At 45.8% G+C, this 14,068-nt stretch overlaps 2 protein-coding genes across 2 annotated transcripts; both read right to left on the bottom strand.

Moving 5' to 3' along the window:
• Window positions 1-1,694: 1,694 nt before the first annotated feature.
• On the bottom strand, window positions 1,695-4,439 carry LOC125291098 (inhibitory synaptic factor 2A-like). The gene is made up of 3 exons (XM_048237646.1): window positions 3,933-4,439; window positions 3,325-3,399; window positions 1,695-2,766 (listed from the first exon to the last, which is right to left on the bottom strand). Exons 1-3 carry the CDS (start codon window positions 4,397-4,399, stop codon window positions 2,481-2,483), a joined length of 828 nt encoding a protein of 275 aa, XP_048093603.1. The 5' UTR covers window positions 4,400-4,439; the 3' UTR covers window positions 1,695-2,480.
• LOC125309830 (proteoglycan 4-like) lies at window positions 4,418-8,692 on the bottom strand. Its single transcript, XM_048266957.1, has 2 exons — window positions 8,567-8,692; window positions 4,418-6,587 (listed from the first exon to the last, which is right to left on the bottom strand). The coding sequence occupies exon 2, from the start codon at window positions 6,521-6,523 to the stop codon at window positions 4,418-4,420; it is 2,106 nt and encodes a 701-aa protein (XP_048122914.1). The 5' UTR covers window positions 6,524-6,587; window positions 8,567-8,692.
• Window positions 8,693-14,068: the final 5,376 nt, after the last annotated feature.

Here is a 14,068-nt window from a genome sequence, read left to right as displayed (position 1 = left end):
ACACACACACACACACACACACACACACACACGCACCTTTTGCACTTTCCCTCTTCTCAGTCCATCTATCCATGACTGCAGCTCCTTATTGCACAGAAGAACTCACTCATATAATACATTCTCGCACAGAATAGCAATGTGCATACATGTATCATTATGTCATATGTTACCATAAATGGCAGAACCTGATATATAAGGCATTTAGAAAAAATCTGAGGGATTTAAAATCTTGGCCTCAGTTTAGCACATCAAGATTTGTGGTTTTGTCATGCTATAAGTCTGTCTTTTAAATTAAGTGAAGAGGCTGTTGAACAAGATCAACACAATCTCCACTTTTGGACTTCTGGTTAAATGCAGAATCTGTCTGTGTATTACTGAGTCTGCATATTGTGCATACATGTGTGTGTGTGTTTGTGTATGTGTGTGTGTTTGTGTGGATTTGACTGTCTGTATGTGTATGTGTGTGTGTGTGTGTGTGTGTGGCTGCAGGTGGAGTCGCCGTGAGTGCTACTTGCTCTTTGTCGTGTGAGTCGAGTGGCTCTGCCTGCAGTGTTGCCAAAGAGGGCTTATGACATTTAAAAGGTCCTCATTATGTTACAAATGCCAGAGTAAGATGTTTGGCTGAATTTGCACATCCTGGGTTAGGATGAAACAGCCTCTAAAAAGGCTTGTTCCTGTCGGTGCTGTCTTATCCACTTAGACAACCTTACCAGAGGCGAGAGTGCAGCCGAGTTCATCTGATGCTCATATCATGTAGACGCATTGCACGCGCGCGCGCGCGCGTGTGTGTGTGTGTGTGTGTGTGTGTGTGTGTGTGTGTGTGTGTGTGTGTGTGTGAAAGAGACAGAAAGATGGAGAGAGCATGTGTGTATATACACTCATGTGTCTGCAGGTGTCCAAAAGAAACTGACACAGTCGTGTGTGTGTTTTTTATGTCATGCCTCACTGGTCTGCTCCAACATGCCTCTGTTTGACTGCGAGGGCTTTTAAGAGAGCCTGTAAGGCTTCATATTGTTTGGGGATTTGGAGGCCTTCTGCACGACTTCTGTCTCCCCTGGGAGATGAAGAGAGAAAGTTTCTCTCTCTCTCTCTCTCTCCTTGTCTCTTTATCTCCCTCCTTGCTCTGTCTTTCTCTCTCTGTTTGCCCCCCACTTTCTCCCCCCTCTCTCTCCCTCCTGTTTTTCTCTCTCTCTCTCTCTCTCTCTCTCTCTTTTTGTTCCCCCATCTCCCCTCTCCTCCTCCTCTTGTTTTTTCTCACTCTCTCCCTCCTGTTCTCTCTCTCTCTCTCTCTCTCTCTCTCTCTCTCTCTCTCTCTCCTCTTCCTCCCTCTCTCCCAGACCAGCTGGCTACACTGTCTCCCCGTGTCAAGACAAACAGGAAGGCCTGACAGCGCTGTGCCAGGGGTGCACTTCTCTGTGCGCATGTGTTGACAGTGTGCAACTGTGTGCTGAGCTCTCGGTGTGTGTGTGTGTGTGTGAGTGTGTGTGTGTGTGTGTGTGTGTGTGTGTGTGTGTGTGTGTGTGTGTGTGTGTGTGTGTGTGTATGCATGTGCTTGTATGCGTGTGTCAGTATGTTCATGTTTATAATATAAAGGGGGGGGGGGGGGTGAAAGTCTGCATGTGTCACAGAGCCTGAATGACTGGTCAGAGATGAGCAGTGTACAACTCACTTCTCGAGGCTGTGTTTTTATTTTCCTAAAATAGACAAGCTTCAGGTCATTCCAAAGATTACGTGTAGTCATCCTGCTTCTACCCATGTCCCTCATGCCATTCTACTGAGATTCTCTCACTGAAAACCTAACCAACCTTGTATTGGACTAGTCCCTCTGGAGACACATGAACAAATCTATTGCAAATTAATATCTCAGTCTATTGTGTTTCTCACCACCCTAAAAAAAGCTTACAAGTCAAGATAACTGCCTGTTGCATTGAAGAAACATTGTCTGGTTTACATCTGATTTAAGATATTCTGTACATGGTTTTAGATGTGGTAGCTTTGGGATAGGAGATATCAAGCACAAAAAGGTGTGGACAGAGATTGTAAGAATATGTAGATTGTAAGCAAAGCCATTCACAATCCATTGTGCAAATCATGTTGAGCCAGTTGAAGTCACTCTGCTGGCGATCAGAATCCGGAACTTTCTGTCACATTGACAGGGCTGCCGGTAATCCTTTCTCCTGGAGGTAATTAGATTGTCCCACTATATCGATAATGCCCTTACATCAATGGCTGGAAATTCATGCTGATAAAGCTAGCATGAGAATATTTGAGACAGTGTGTCCGTAGTTTGTATTTTTTTCCCTGTTTTATCCTGAGAAGGGGTCTCTCTCTTCATGTCTGTCTCCCTGAATTTGAATCTTTGCCATTACAAAAACAATTAAGAGTAAGAATGATGAAAAAACAGTGAACACGTCATCAGTTTAGAGCACTTTCCTTGCCAAGACAGATGAGCAGGCGGGCGGGCGATGGAGGAGCAAGAGCTACTTTTGCTTAATTTTCCTGGGCAGCCACGAGAGGAGCTTCTTGCAGAGTTTTTTAGTCTTGGCCCTGGGCTTCAGAGCGAGTCTCTCCTCGGGGGTGCCAGGGGACGAGAGAGCCGAGGGGGGAAACAGGACGGGCAGTAGAAATGTTGGCGGGGAGGAGAGGTCGTCACTTTCGTCTGGGATGGGAGGTAGGAACGTGGGCGGAGAGGGATAGTAGGTGTCGTCAGAGAGCTGGAGAAAGTCTTTGAAACGCCGCTCTTGTTGCCTGAAGTCGTACTCCACGCTGGAGGAGAGACAGATTGGAGGGTGAGACAGGCAACAGAAGAATGAGGACAGGAATTAGCCTCTGTTTCCCACACTTAAGGTTCAAATGTCAGGGGACTGCTGACTTTATATTCCCTTTGCCTGTTTTTATTGCTTAATTACTGCATTCCAACATTTGAAAAGTCATACTACATTTTGTATCTTTGAACTCTCTCTTGACTTGAAATAATTTTGTATGTCTATGCAATTATTACGTGAGAATTCATGAGGACAACTTGTAGCCACTTATCAATGATCTGTCCTCTGCAAGTCCAAGGGAAAATAACAGTTTATTATAGCAAGCAGTCATCAAACACTCTGCCAATAAATAAATAAATAAAGACCTGGCACCTTTAAATAGACCATACATTTAGCTTTAAGTTATTTTTTGCTCCACATACTGAGGCGCAAACAGCAAAACCCCTCTCCGGGTCACGGTGTGACAGTTGTTTGCACCGTGGGGCTTTGTTGGTCTAATTGGGTTAGATGATTGTCGTGCATAAAATCCTCTGTAAAAGTCACCCCTGTCAAATCTTACTTATAGACGATGCAAGCAGTTTCCTGGCATGTAGTGCACTCTCCAAGGTCCTGCCCTGTACGAAAGCATCGCCGCCTTCACACACACACACACACACACACACAACAAAACACACACAGAGAATGTACAGAAGAAAGAAAGGTCTTAAGCCGTCATTCACACTTATTTCTCTTACACGGTGCATTGTGATATTTCTTTTTTAAATTGATTAAATTTAATCTATGAAATGTAATCTCTCCTGAAGAAAACAAAACAGATGAGAACACTGTAACGTTATATTTTTTTTCTGGGAGTGAGAAACAAATCCATAGATAAATATTTACTCTCTCTCGCTCTCTCTCACATACACACACATACACATGCACGCACACACACACACACACACACACACACACACACACACACACACAATAATACACACACACACACACACACACACACACATGCATGCACACACACACACACATGCATCCTTTTACCACCTCACACACACACACACTCACATACACACACTCACACACTATACCCATGGGTATGCCCCACTTTGTGCTTCTCCATCTCTCTCTCTCTCTCTCTCTCTCTCTCTCTCGCTCTCTCTTTCTTCTCACCCTCTGCTGAGCGCGTGGCTCATCTCCAGGTCTTGGATGATGTTGAGCAGAGTTGTAATCCGCTTCTGGTTGGCCTGCAGGCTGGCCTCCACACTGAGCAGGCTCTGCTGAGGGTCCGCCGCCCCACTGCATCCTGGGAAGGATGGCATGAGCAGGGCGGCATTCTCTGGGTGAGCGTGCAAACCTGTCATCCCGTTCGGCAACACACCGTTCGGCACCGGTAGGGTACCAGACGCACAATCTGACCCCAGGTCAGTTTGGGATGCGTTTTCACCTGTGTGACAGTGCTCTATAGGGGAGCAGTGTGGCCTACTGGGTTCAGTTTGTGTGCCTGCCACAGATGATTCCAGTTCTTCTGCTGACTCTGTGTTGAAATATCCATTGTGTAAAGTCAGGGTTAGGCTCAGCGTGCGTCTGCTGTGTGCTTGTAGAAATGCAAGGCTGGGACTTCTGTGTGAGTTGAGCATATAAGCTGTGGTAACATGCTAGCGGTGTGACGGCCTCTGGCGGAGGCGTTGGCGGTGGTTGCCGGTGGCGGTGGTGGCTGGTTCGTGGTGGCTGCGGTGGGTGGCAGAGAGGTGCCTGGGCAGACCTTTTGCCTTGAGGATGGGCTTGTGGCATGTTTCTGGCCGGGGAGAGGGTTTGCAGTGGGCGTGGATGTACTTGCAAGTACTTGTGCTGTGTTTGAAGTCAGTGTTTGTCCCATTCAGTGTGACAGGCACGGAAAGGATGCCAGGGTGTGTCAGAGGAATTGCTGGAGACGCATCGACGGATCTCGGGATCAAAGGGTCCTTCACAGGGATGCTTTGTCTACTAGCAATTTTGCAAGCTGCACTGGGTTGTTCATTTTCACTGTGTGTCTTCACACTTGGCCCTGTGTTATCTTGAGAGGGGCAGATTTCTGGGACAAGCTTCATTTTGGTATCGTTGGAAGGTGGACAGTGAGCAGAGTTTTTGGAGATGGAGCCAACTTTTCGTTTTACATAAGGGGTGCATGGAAGTTTCTTATCCCGGGTGCAGTGGGGACGCGAGGAGTTTTGATGTGCGGTGGACGACCCCGCGAGTGGCAGAGTGGAAGTCTGGGCGTCGCTGTGTGTGTGAAGCTTGCCGCTGATCTTGGGGTGTGTGTTGCTGCACACTGCGGGTGGCACTTTGCTGGTGACCGGCTCTGCGTCCGTCTGCTGGCTGGCCGTGCATTTGGAGCCAGTAGCGGCGGTCGACTGCAGGGTCCGTGGAGGGCTCGCGTGCCCGCTCGCCCGCGGGTCAGTTAAAGCGATTGTCTGCTGAGGTTTGCTGGTGGTGAGTGCGATGTCTCCGCCGGCGCCGCCACTCTCAGAGGTGGACGCGTGCCCGTTGGCGAGGGTCGGGAGCATGAGGGTGCTGGGCCGGGCCGGGCACGGTGCCCGGGCGAGCGGCAGACTGCGACGGGGGGTGAAGCTAGCCCTCGTCTCCTGGGTGACGGTGACCGTCATCATTTGTTTGAGCGGAGGCGAGGCGCAGGAGGGTGGCGAGACGGCGCGGACAGGGCAGGCGGGCGGGGCGTACGCAGGCGGGGGGTCCCTCTGAGGGGCGAAGATGGGGTACACCCTGGTCACTCGAGTCTCCTGCTCAAGCACGGCCGGCCGTGTGACCTGGGCGTCGGGCCTGCCGTCCCTGTTGATCTTAATGATGGGGTGCAGGGGGAGGTGCGTGGGGGTGGGGTCGTGGTGCACGATTGGGTACGTGAGCTCCCTGCTTATCTGCCCCGGTGGCGCTGAGCTGATGCCTGGGGAAGGGGCGGCCAGAGGGCTCCACATCTCCCTCTCAGTGGGGGACAGTAGCGTGGGGGAGGTCACTGGGTTGAGGTTGACCTGAGGTGACGCCGCCTGCCTCCCCCCACACTGCCGACAGATCCGAGGAGGGGCCCTGCTGGGCGGCGGGCCAGGCGGTGTCCTCCTTTGCCCAGCATGCACCACGGCGGGCTCCCTCGTCCTGGGCGGTGGCTGCTCGGGAGCCGAGTCGCCCTCCCCTTCGCTGCAGATCCCGCCGATGAGCTCCGAGTCCACCACGCTGCCATTGGTGTATCTCTGCTCCCGTTTCCCGAGAGCGCGCACACCCACAGTTCCACCTGGCAGGTGCGGGTTTGTCCTGATTGCCGTTGCATAGCACTGCACCTCTCTGTGGGGCACTCTAGCCATCACATTATTACCAGAGTCATTCAACGGCTCTTCGAAAGTCACTCCCTTTCTGCACTTGGCCTCGTTCCCCCTGTGTTTTAGTGAGGCCCCTTTGTTGGTTTTGAGCACCCCCTGTTTGTACTCCTCCTCAGTCATCTCCTCGTGCGGGCCACTCCCATTGGCTAGTCGGGGTGCCCTGCTGCTCTTTGGTTGGCCGGCGTGTGCGTCTGGGTGGGCGGACTCCAGCTGTGATTTAAGGAGGCGGATGGCGGGGGACGTCTGCACCCCAATGCTGCACTGACCCCACGTCAGCTGGGCCATGGGCCCGGGCCGCTCGCCCCCCGCCGCCGCCGTTCGCCATCCTCGCACGCCAACCAGGGCGGGCACTCCGAGCACCGGCACGGGAGTGGTCGGGTCAGCCGCCCGTCTGCCCATGTCGGCCCAATCCGATTGGATAGCAGGCTGTGGAGGAGGATGATGTCAGGCTACATCATTGCATCTGTCAAAAAGGAAGTGTATATTATAGTATATTACAGTCACTGCTGCTGCCAGTCATCACTGAAATATTCAACAGATGCGCTATTTGGGTTACCGAAACATAACCTCCCCGAAGATAAAATATTCAAACACAGCAAAAAATGGCAATGACCTTAATTGGAAACAAAAAAGAAAAAGAGAACTGGCAAAAAACCAAGATTATTAATCCCCCCTAAGTCATAGCCCTGTCCAGCCTCTAGCAGCAACCTGAGCCATGGCTCTGTTTGCAGAGTCCCTTTTTACAGTACTGTAAATCCACGCCATCTGGGAGACTGGTCCCGTGAAAAGCGTAGAGTAGAAAAGAACAGAGCAGTGGAATAATTGTGATGGATTCCCCATCGCTGCAATGTGGTGAAAACACACACACACACACACACACACACACACACACACACACACACACACACACACACACACACAGTATTGCACATTTAAAGCCAGTCAGCATTTTTCTGAGGGGTGGGAGGGGTTGGCAGTATTATGGTGGAAGTGTCCACAGCAGGATACTGTTGTTGATGGATAATTAAATGCTTCACACAGTCCCAAAACAGCGAGCAAGTTGCCTGTCCGTGGTGCCGCTGGTACCCGGGACGTGTGCCTGACAGTGGCATGCTGCCCTTCCCTTAATCCTGCCCACCTTGCGTCGGCTGATCATTTATGCATTGACGCTAACGACTTCATTAAGCCCCAAACAAAGGGGGCATTAATCAGAGACTGATGTAAAATTTACTGACATGCAGCACTCAAGCACAGCTGTTTCTGGATGTGTGTGTATGTGTGTGTGTGTGTGTGTGTGTGTGTGTGTGTGTGTGTGTGTGTGTGTGTGTGTGTGTGTGTGTGTGTGTGTATGTGTGTGTGTTTATGTGTGTGCTCGAGTTTGTGTATGCTTGTGCTTGTGTGTGTACACAAATGAGAATGTAGAATTAGTAATCATATCCGATATGCATGTGCTTTGTGGAGTGTGCAACTGTACAAATGCAAGCTCATAAGTGTTTGCTTGCATGTGTGCATTCGCCTGTGCAAAGGCCCCCCACACGTCATGCTATACCGCCTCCCAGATAAGTTAAGGGCAGTCGGGGTACAGTAGGTAAATGACATTCATCTCTTCATTAACTCCGTCCCAGTGAGCAGCCCTGCTTTCACCTTCCCCTCCCCTCCCTGCTCCTGGCAAAGGCCACAGATGTAAACACCAGCAGCACGTCAGCTCGGCATTCCTCCCTGCCCGGACCGCGCTCTGGACGTCACTTTGGAGATGTCACACTGACCCCCCGTCTCTCTCCCTATTAATGCCACCATGCTATGCTCAATAAAGATGACAGCCCTCCTCCCATAATAAACTCACACACACACACACACACACACACACACACACACACACACACACACCTCGCTATTAATGCCACCATGCTATGCTCAAAAAAGATGATAGCCCTCCTCCCATAATAAACACACACACACACACACACACACACACACACACACACACACACACATACCTCTTTATTAATGCCACCATGCTATGGTCAATAAAGATGACAAACCTCCCCCATAATCTCTCTCTCTCTTTTTCTCTCTCTCTCTATCACTCACACACACACACACACACACACACACACACACACACACACACACACACACACACATACACACACACACACACACACACTCTTACTCACTCACTCTGGCCACGGAGCCATGATGAGCTGGATTAGGTTTGACTGGGTCACCCACTGAAACCCTTCATGGTCTAATTTCCATAATAGATTGAAGGAGACGATGCCACACTAGACCCAGGAGCCCACATCAATACAGACCCATTTCCCCCGCAAGTACACATATACAATGTTATTCTGAGCCATTCGATCTCAGTTCATCCTGCGTAACGTAAGTCAATGTAAAGAAAGGGAGGGGGGTTGACGGGGGAGCACTTAACTGACTTACCGTTAAGTGTGACTGTGTGTGCGTGTCTGAAGTCAAACTTGGGGTCATCCCATTCCAGGAGGGTCTCCGCGGGCTCCCTCTCTCCTACTGTCCCAGTTCGGGGTTCCTCTTGTGCCTCCCACCACCAGCATCAGCACCAGCACCCCCCCACCCCCACCCCCCACTCCAACTCTCCCCCCACCCCCCCGCTTCTTTCTCTCCTTCTCTTTCTTCCTCCTCCTCTTCTCTCTGGCCAGCAAGGTTAGGACAACAGAACAGTGGCTGACTCTAACGTGACGCGCACACGCATGCACATGAGGACATGCCAGGAGCGGCGGACGGACACTTACGCGTTGTCATAGTCCCCAGCTAAGCACTTTGTTAAAAAAGCTGTGGTCATCGCCATGGTACCCTGTCGCTACGTCTCCGCATGAATGCGCTCAGTGCCAGCCAGTCCTCCGCATGTTCCTCCTCCGCCTCCTCCTCCTCCTCCTGCTCCTCCTTGTCTCCTTGCCGCGTCTGGTTTTGTTTTGAATCCTGCGCTCTGCTCCTTGTGCCAGAGCGGCAGCAGCAGAAGCACTAACAGCAGCGATAGCAGCAGAAGTGGTAGCGGCGGCGGTGGTGGCAGCAGCAGTAGCAGTAGCAGCAGCAGAGGGGAGATGCATCGGTCTGTGTCCTCTGCCTCATTCTGTTAGACTGTGTGCCTCTCACTCCCACCCTCCTTTCCTCCCTCCCTTCCTCCCTCCATCCCTCGCTACCTCGGTTCCTCCCACCCTCTCTCTCTCTCTCTCTCTCTCTTTTTTTTTTCACACGCACACACACACACACACACACAGACACACACACAAACACACACTGCTGCATCAGGGGCAACCTAAAATCTGAAAAGGAGTGGAGGGAATGAGGAGAGGGTATGTATGCGTGTGTGAGTGTATGTGTGTGTATGCATGTGTGTGTGTGGGTGGGGGGGTATGTGAAAGAAAGAGAGTTGAGGCCAACCAAGGGGCTGTGTGAAAATTATCACAGCTTATTCAAAAATATTATCTTGCAGAGGTGACTGCAGGGCATGTTGTCAGAGAATGAAGCATCACAAGACCTCTTAACTTTTTGAATTGATGGCACATCTGAATAACATCTGTGTTTGTATTTCCTGCTGATGGATCTAGCACGCACGCAGCACCAAGTCTGCACGGCCTGCATTATAAATGAGGAGAAAAGTCTAGTGCATTAACATACATTATGTAGGCAATGTTGACACAAGTTTAAAACACTGTTAACATGAACTCTGCTGTCTGAGCAAACCCAGGAAAGACATCCTTGAAGAGCAAATACGTGAACATTGTGAAGTGAATTTGGCATACACATTTAAGTGTGTTCTATCAATATATATGCACTTTATCTTATTTCAAAAAGTGATTTTATTTACATATCTGAAAAAAATCTCTCCCAATCCAATTTGAAGTGTGTTATTGTTTCTGCTCTGTGATGACTACAGTATTACAGTTGATTTCTGGTTGTCAGGGAAGTAGAGAGTAGTCTCGATTAACCTACATTAACCTTTACACTTACCTTACAGGCACCATTTTGTCACCTGTGAGAAATGTTCCAGGATGGAGATGTAGATACACTTCCAGGATAGACAATAAAGGCAGATATGGATCTATAGGTGATGTAATAGTCATTCATCTTACACACATTTTACACACTTAGTGTAACACAAACACAATGCGGTAAGAGACCATAAAAAACACAGAACTAACACTCACAAACAGTTTCACTTCAAGTATGACGTGAATCTCTCGAACAGTAATACACTGTAATATGGGACTACAGTAGAATGCTCAGTAGGTCACGTAAGCAACCTGTGCTGCCATCTTCTGTTCAATAGATGGAACTGCAGGGTGATGTTTAAAGACAGGGTCAGTCTGTGATCATGAACTGTTTCTCATGTGCACTGATGAGTGGGTTGTGCTTGAAGTTTTACTGGTCTACTTCACGACCAGTTTTCATTTTAGTTTCATTGAAAAAAAAAAAAAAAAAAAACAGTGATGCGCACATTATGAGTAGGAACAATAATACTAATATGGTTATTTGTCTATTAGAAATCTTTGTTACATTTCTAGTATGGAGAGAGCATTAACATTGTTGTGTCCTCTGCAACAATATTTTTATGTTGATGGAGACAAAAGAAAAAAAACTGCCAAAGGCTAAAATCATTAGAAATTCCCATAAATAAATTAATATTTCAGATTCTGCATGATTATATTAAAGTTTGCTTGAATAATTGATCACAAGAGCAACATGCCCAGAAGATTAGATCAGTTCCAACTTTTCTATTTTTTATCATGTTTGGTGGAGGTTTGAAATGGTTTGACATTCCATGTCAGCCACACAAACAGAAATAAACACATTTTTTTGTTTTAATTGCTGCTGTTTTTATGGATCTGTGTGTAACCGTTTGTGACCTACTGAGAATTTTGTTTTACTTAACATTTCAATAGCCATTAGAAAAGTGAAAAGCTTCTTATTGAAAGCCATACTGTTTAGTTTCATGTTTGGCCTATGTCATTACATTTGCATTTACTCATTTAGTAGATGCCTTTATCCAAAGTCACTTACAGAATGAAGAATATTCAAACTACAATATATCCTAATTGAATAACAGTATTCAATATAGAATATATAGAATGTCTATTAGTTAAGAATAATATATATTTTTCTTAAACTTGAAAAGCCCAAATTAAGCAAAATAATAATAGAAATAATATAATAATAACAATATCAAACATCAACAATGGATATGATGAATGTTTATATTAACAAACATCATAAACATAAACCATAACTCTATAATTAAGAGTTATAATTAATAGTTACTAATAATTAATTAATGAAGTGCAAGGTGAAGGTGATTTCTTGAAATATCCCGAAACTATCACAAGAACATAGAGCATTAGGTAACTAATTCCACCACATGACGAACGCTGAGGAAAAAAGAGTCTTGACTCTGACCTCTTAGCGTTAATGGATGGTCGACCGCAGAAGACAAAAGGTCTACATACATTTACATTTATTAATTTAGCAGACACTGTTGTCCAAAGTGACTTGCATATGGCAACTATATTACAAGGGATTACCATAGCAGATTGTCCCCAGAGCAACTTGGGGTTACTGTAAGTGCCTTGCTTAAGGGCACAATGGTGGAACCCACCCACTACGCTACCACCGCATAAGAAACTAACACCTGTGTAGAAAATGTGAGGAAGCAGAAAAAAGACACAAAATGCCTACATACTCAGATAAATACTATACATACCCATACAAAGATCAGCAGCATTTGTATCTAGGTAAAAGCCAAAAGTAAGTGCTCAAAATGAGTGCATGACAAATGACAAAGGCTAGAGTCTCAGGCTTGGGGCATCTGACATAATCTAAAAACCTGAAGTTGTGTGATGTCGTTCTGTCTGGGGTGTGTGTTATGGTGAACACATTTTTTTAAATTAAATTATTGTTCTTCACTTTTGACAGTAGTACACAGTTTTTTGGGTCAATTGTTTACACATAAAGTTTTTAAATCAAAACTCTGTGTCTATTTTTTGCAAAACTCCACACAATAAAACCCACAACTGCTCACACAAAATGCAAAATGCCCCAAAACCATCTCCAGCAAAATGACACACAACATTCAAAATGTCAAAAAACCCACACATCTTTAAAATCTCCAGCAAACATTACAACATCAAATTACAAACACTTTTGTCATAATATGACATTTTGGATACATCATTGTACACACTGTTGCTCAAAACCTAAAGCTCTTCTGTCTTAGGCTTTCTATATGTATTTCCATACAAGAGTGAAAGTTCACGGTATCAACAAAGAGAAGTTGAAATACACAGTAAAAATGCAAGCAATATTGAAACCAAAAATAGTGATTTTTTTTTTCCAAATAATTTGCTGTTGTGAATACAGTATTTTACAGCAAACAAGAAAAAAAAGAAAGAAGAATACAGTGTGTACATGGAGTTTTGAAAACACTGATTTTGTTTTTTCCAAAGACAAGTGTGTGTGTGTGTGTGTGTGTGTGTGTGTGTGTGGTGGTGGGGTCGTGTACAGTGTATTCATAGGCCTATAGACCCTTTCAACTGCAGAAACAAACAATTCTACAGTAAGCGTTCCTAAGGCATTTCTGGAGGCACAGAAAAATGTATTGAGCTAATGGTACTGTAACATAGGGACAAACAAAAATAGAGTAAAAAGACAAATTTATTTCAACTTTTGTAGAACATTACTGTAAGCTAAAGTCCGATTACTGTAATTTTCAAAGTATCTGCATTGGTTCTGAATATTTCAACCGGAAATCCTCTAGGAGCAGATTGAAAGGGTCCATACCTATATAGAGAGTATATCTATTCATAGACCTATACTAAGGCAATGATTGGATGGTGTTCAGTAAAGTAAAGAGTGTTTACACATGTGAAGAGAAAGAGTGAAGCACTGGTGATTTAGTGTGGCATTTTGATGGGTTGTGTTTGAAGAACGAAATCAAGTTACTTCCTGTTAGATTTTTGTGTGTTAGGTAGAAAATTGTGTGTGGTGTTTTGCAAAATGTGTTTTAGTCAATTGAAAACTGAGTCAAACACTGAGAATTAGTGTATGGTTTTGCAGATTTGGTGTGGGGTTATGATGTTTAAAGGACATGTTTAGAAAATTGTGTGACAAGCAAAGATTTAGTGTGTAAGCAGTTGAAAAAAACTGTAACTGTATTCCTTTAAAAATACTATTGGTGTACAGTTTTTTTCAACTGCTTACACACTAAATCTTTGCTTGTCACACAATTTTCTAAACATGTCTTCCAAACATCATAACCCCACACCAAATCTGCAAAACCATACACTAATTCTCAGTGTTTGACTCAGTTTTCAATTGACTAAAAACACATTTTGCAAAACACCACACACAATGTTCTACCTAACACACAAAAATCGAACAGGAAGTAACTTGATTTCATTTTTCAAACACAACTCATCAAAATGCCACACTTATTCACCAGTGCTTCACTCTCTCTCTTCACATGTGTATACACTCATTACTTTACGGAACACCATCCAATCGTTGCCTTAGTATAGGCCTATATGAATAGAATGACTTGGATGGGTATGGACCCTTTCAATCTGGCCCTAAGGAAGTCCAGTTGAAATGTTCAGAACCAATGCAGATACTTTGGAAATGACTTGGATTTAGTGTTCAGTAAAGTTACAAAAAGTTGATTTTATATAAGAAAACTTGTCTTTTTTACTATATTTTTGTGTCATCCCAAGTTACCATTAGCTCAATATCAAGTTTTTCCCTGTTCACACACACACACACACACACACACACACACACAGAGACACACACACACACACACACACGTTTCTTTGGAAAAAGCAAAGTAATTTGATAGTAGTCAGTCATTTCCGTCTTACAGTTTTTTTCAACTGCTTACACACTAAATCTTTGCTTGTCACACAATTTTCTAAA

Source organism: Alosa alosa, chromosome 2 (genome assembly GCF_017589495.1).
Source record: "Alosa alosa isolate M-15738 ecotype Scorff River chromosome 2, AALO_Geno_1.1, whole genome shotgun sequence".
Classification (NCBI taxonomy): domain Eukaryota; kingdom Metazoa; phylum Chordata; class Actinopteri; order Clupeiformes; family Clupeidae; genus Alosa; species Alosa alosa.
Note: the sequence above shows the minus strand (reverse complement) of the source record. Positions and strands in the feature narration are given on the sequence as shown.

Excerpts from the sequence above, each read along its gene's own strand:
- LOC125291098 (XM_048237646.1), bottom strand. The coding sequence starts at position 4,399 with ATGCTCAACTCACACAGAAGTCCCAGCCTTGCATTTCTACAAGCACAC. Across the intron at positions 3,400-3,932 it reads AGCCACGCGCTCAGCAGAGG|GCGGCGATGCTTTCGTACAG; the intron begins GTGAGAAGAAAG and ends GTGTGTGTGAAG. Across the intron at positions 2,767-3,324 it reads ACTGCTTGCATCGTCTATAA|CGTGGAGTACGACTTCAGGC; the intron begins GTAAGATTTGAC and ends TCTCTCCTCCAG.
- LOC125309830 (XM_048266957.1), bottom strand. The coding sequence starts at position 6,523 with ATGGGCAGACGGGCGGCTGACCCGACCACTCCCGTGCCGGTGCTCGGA.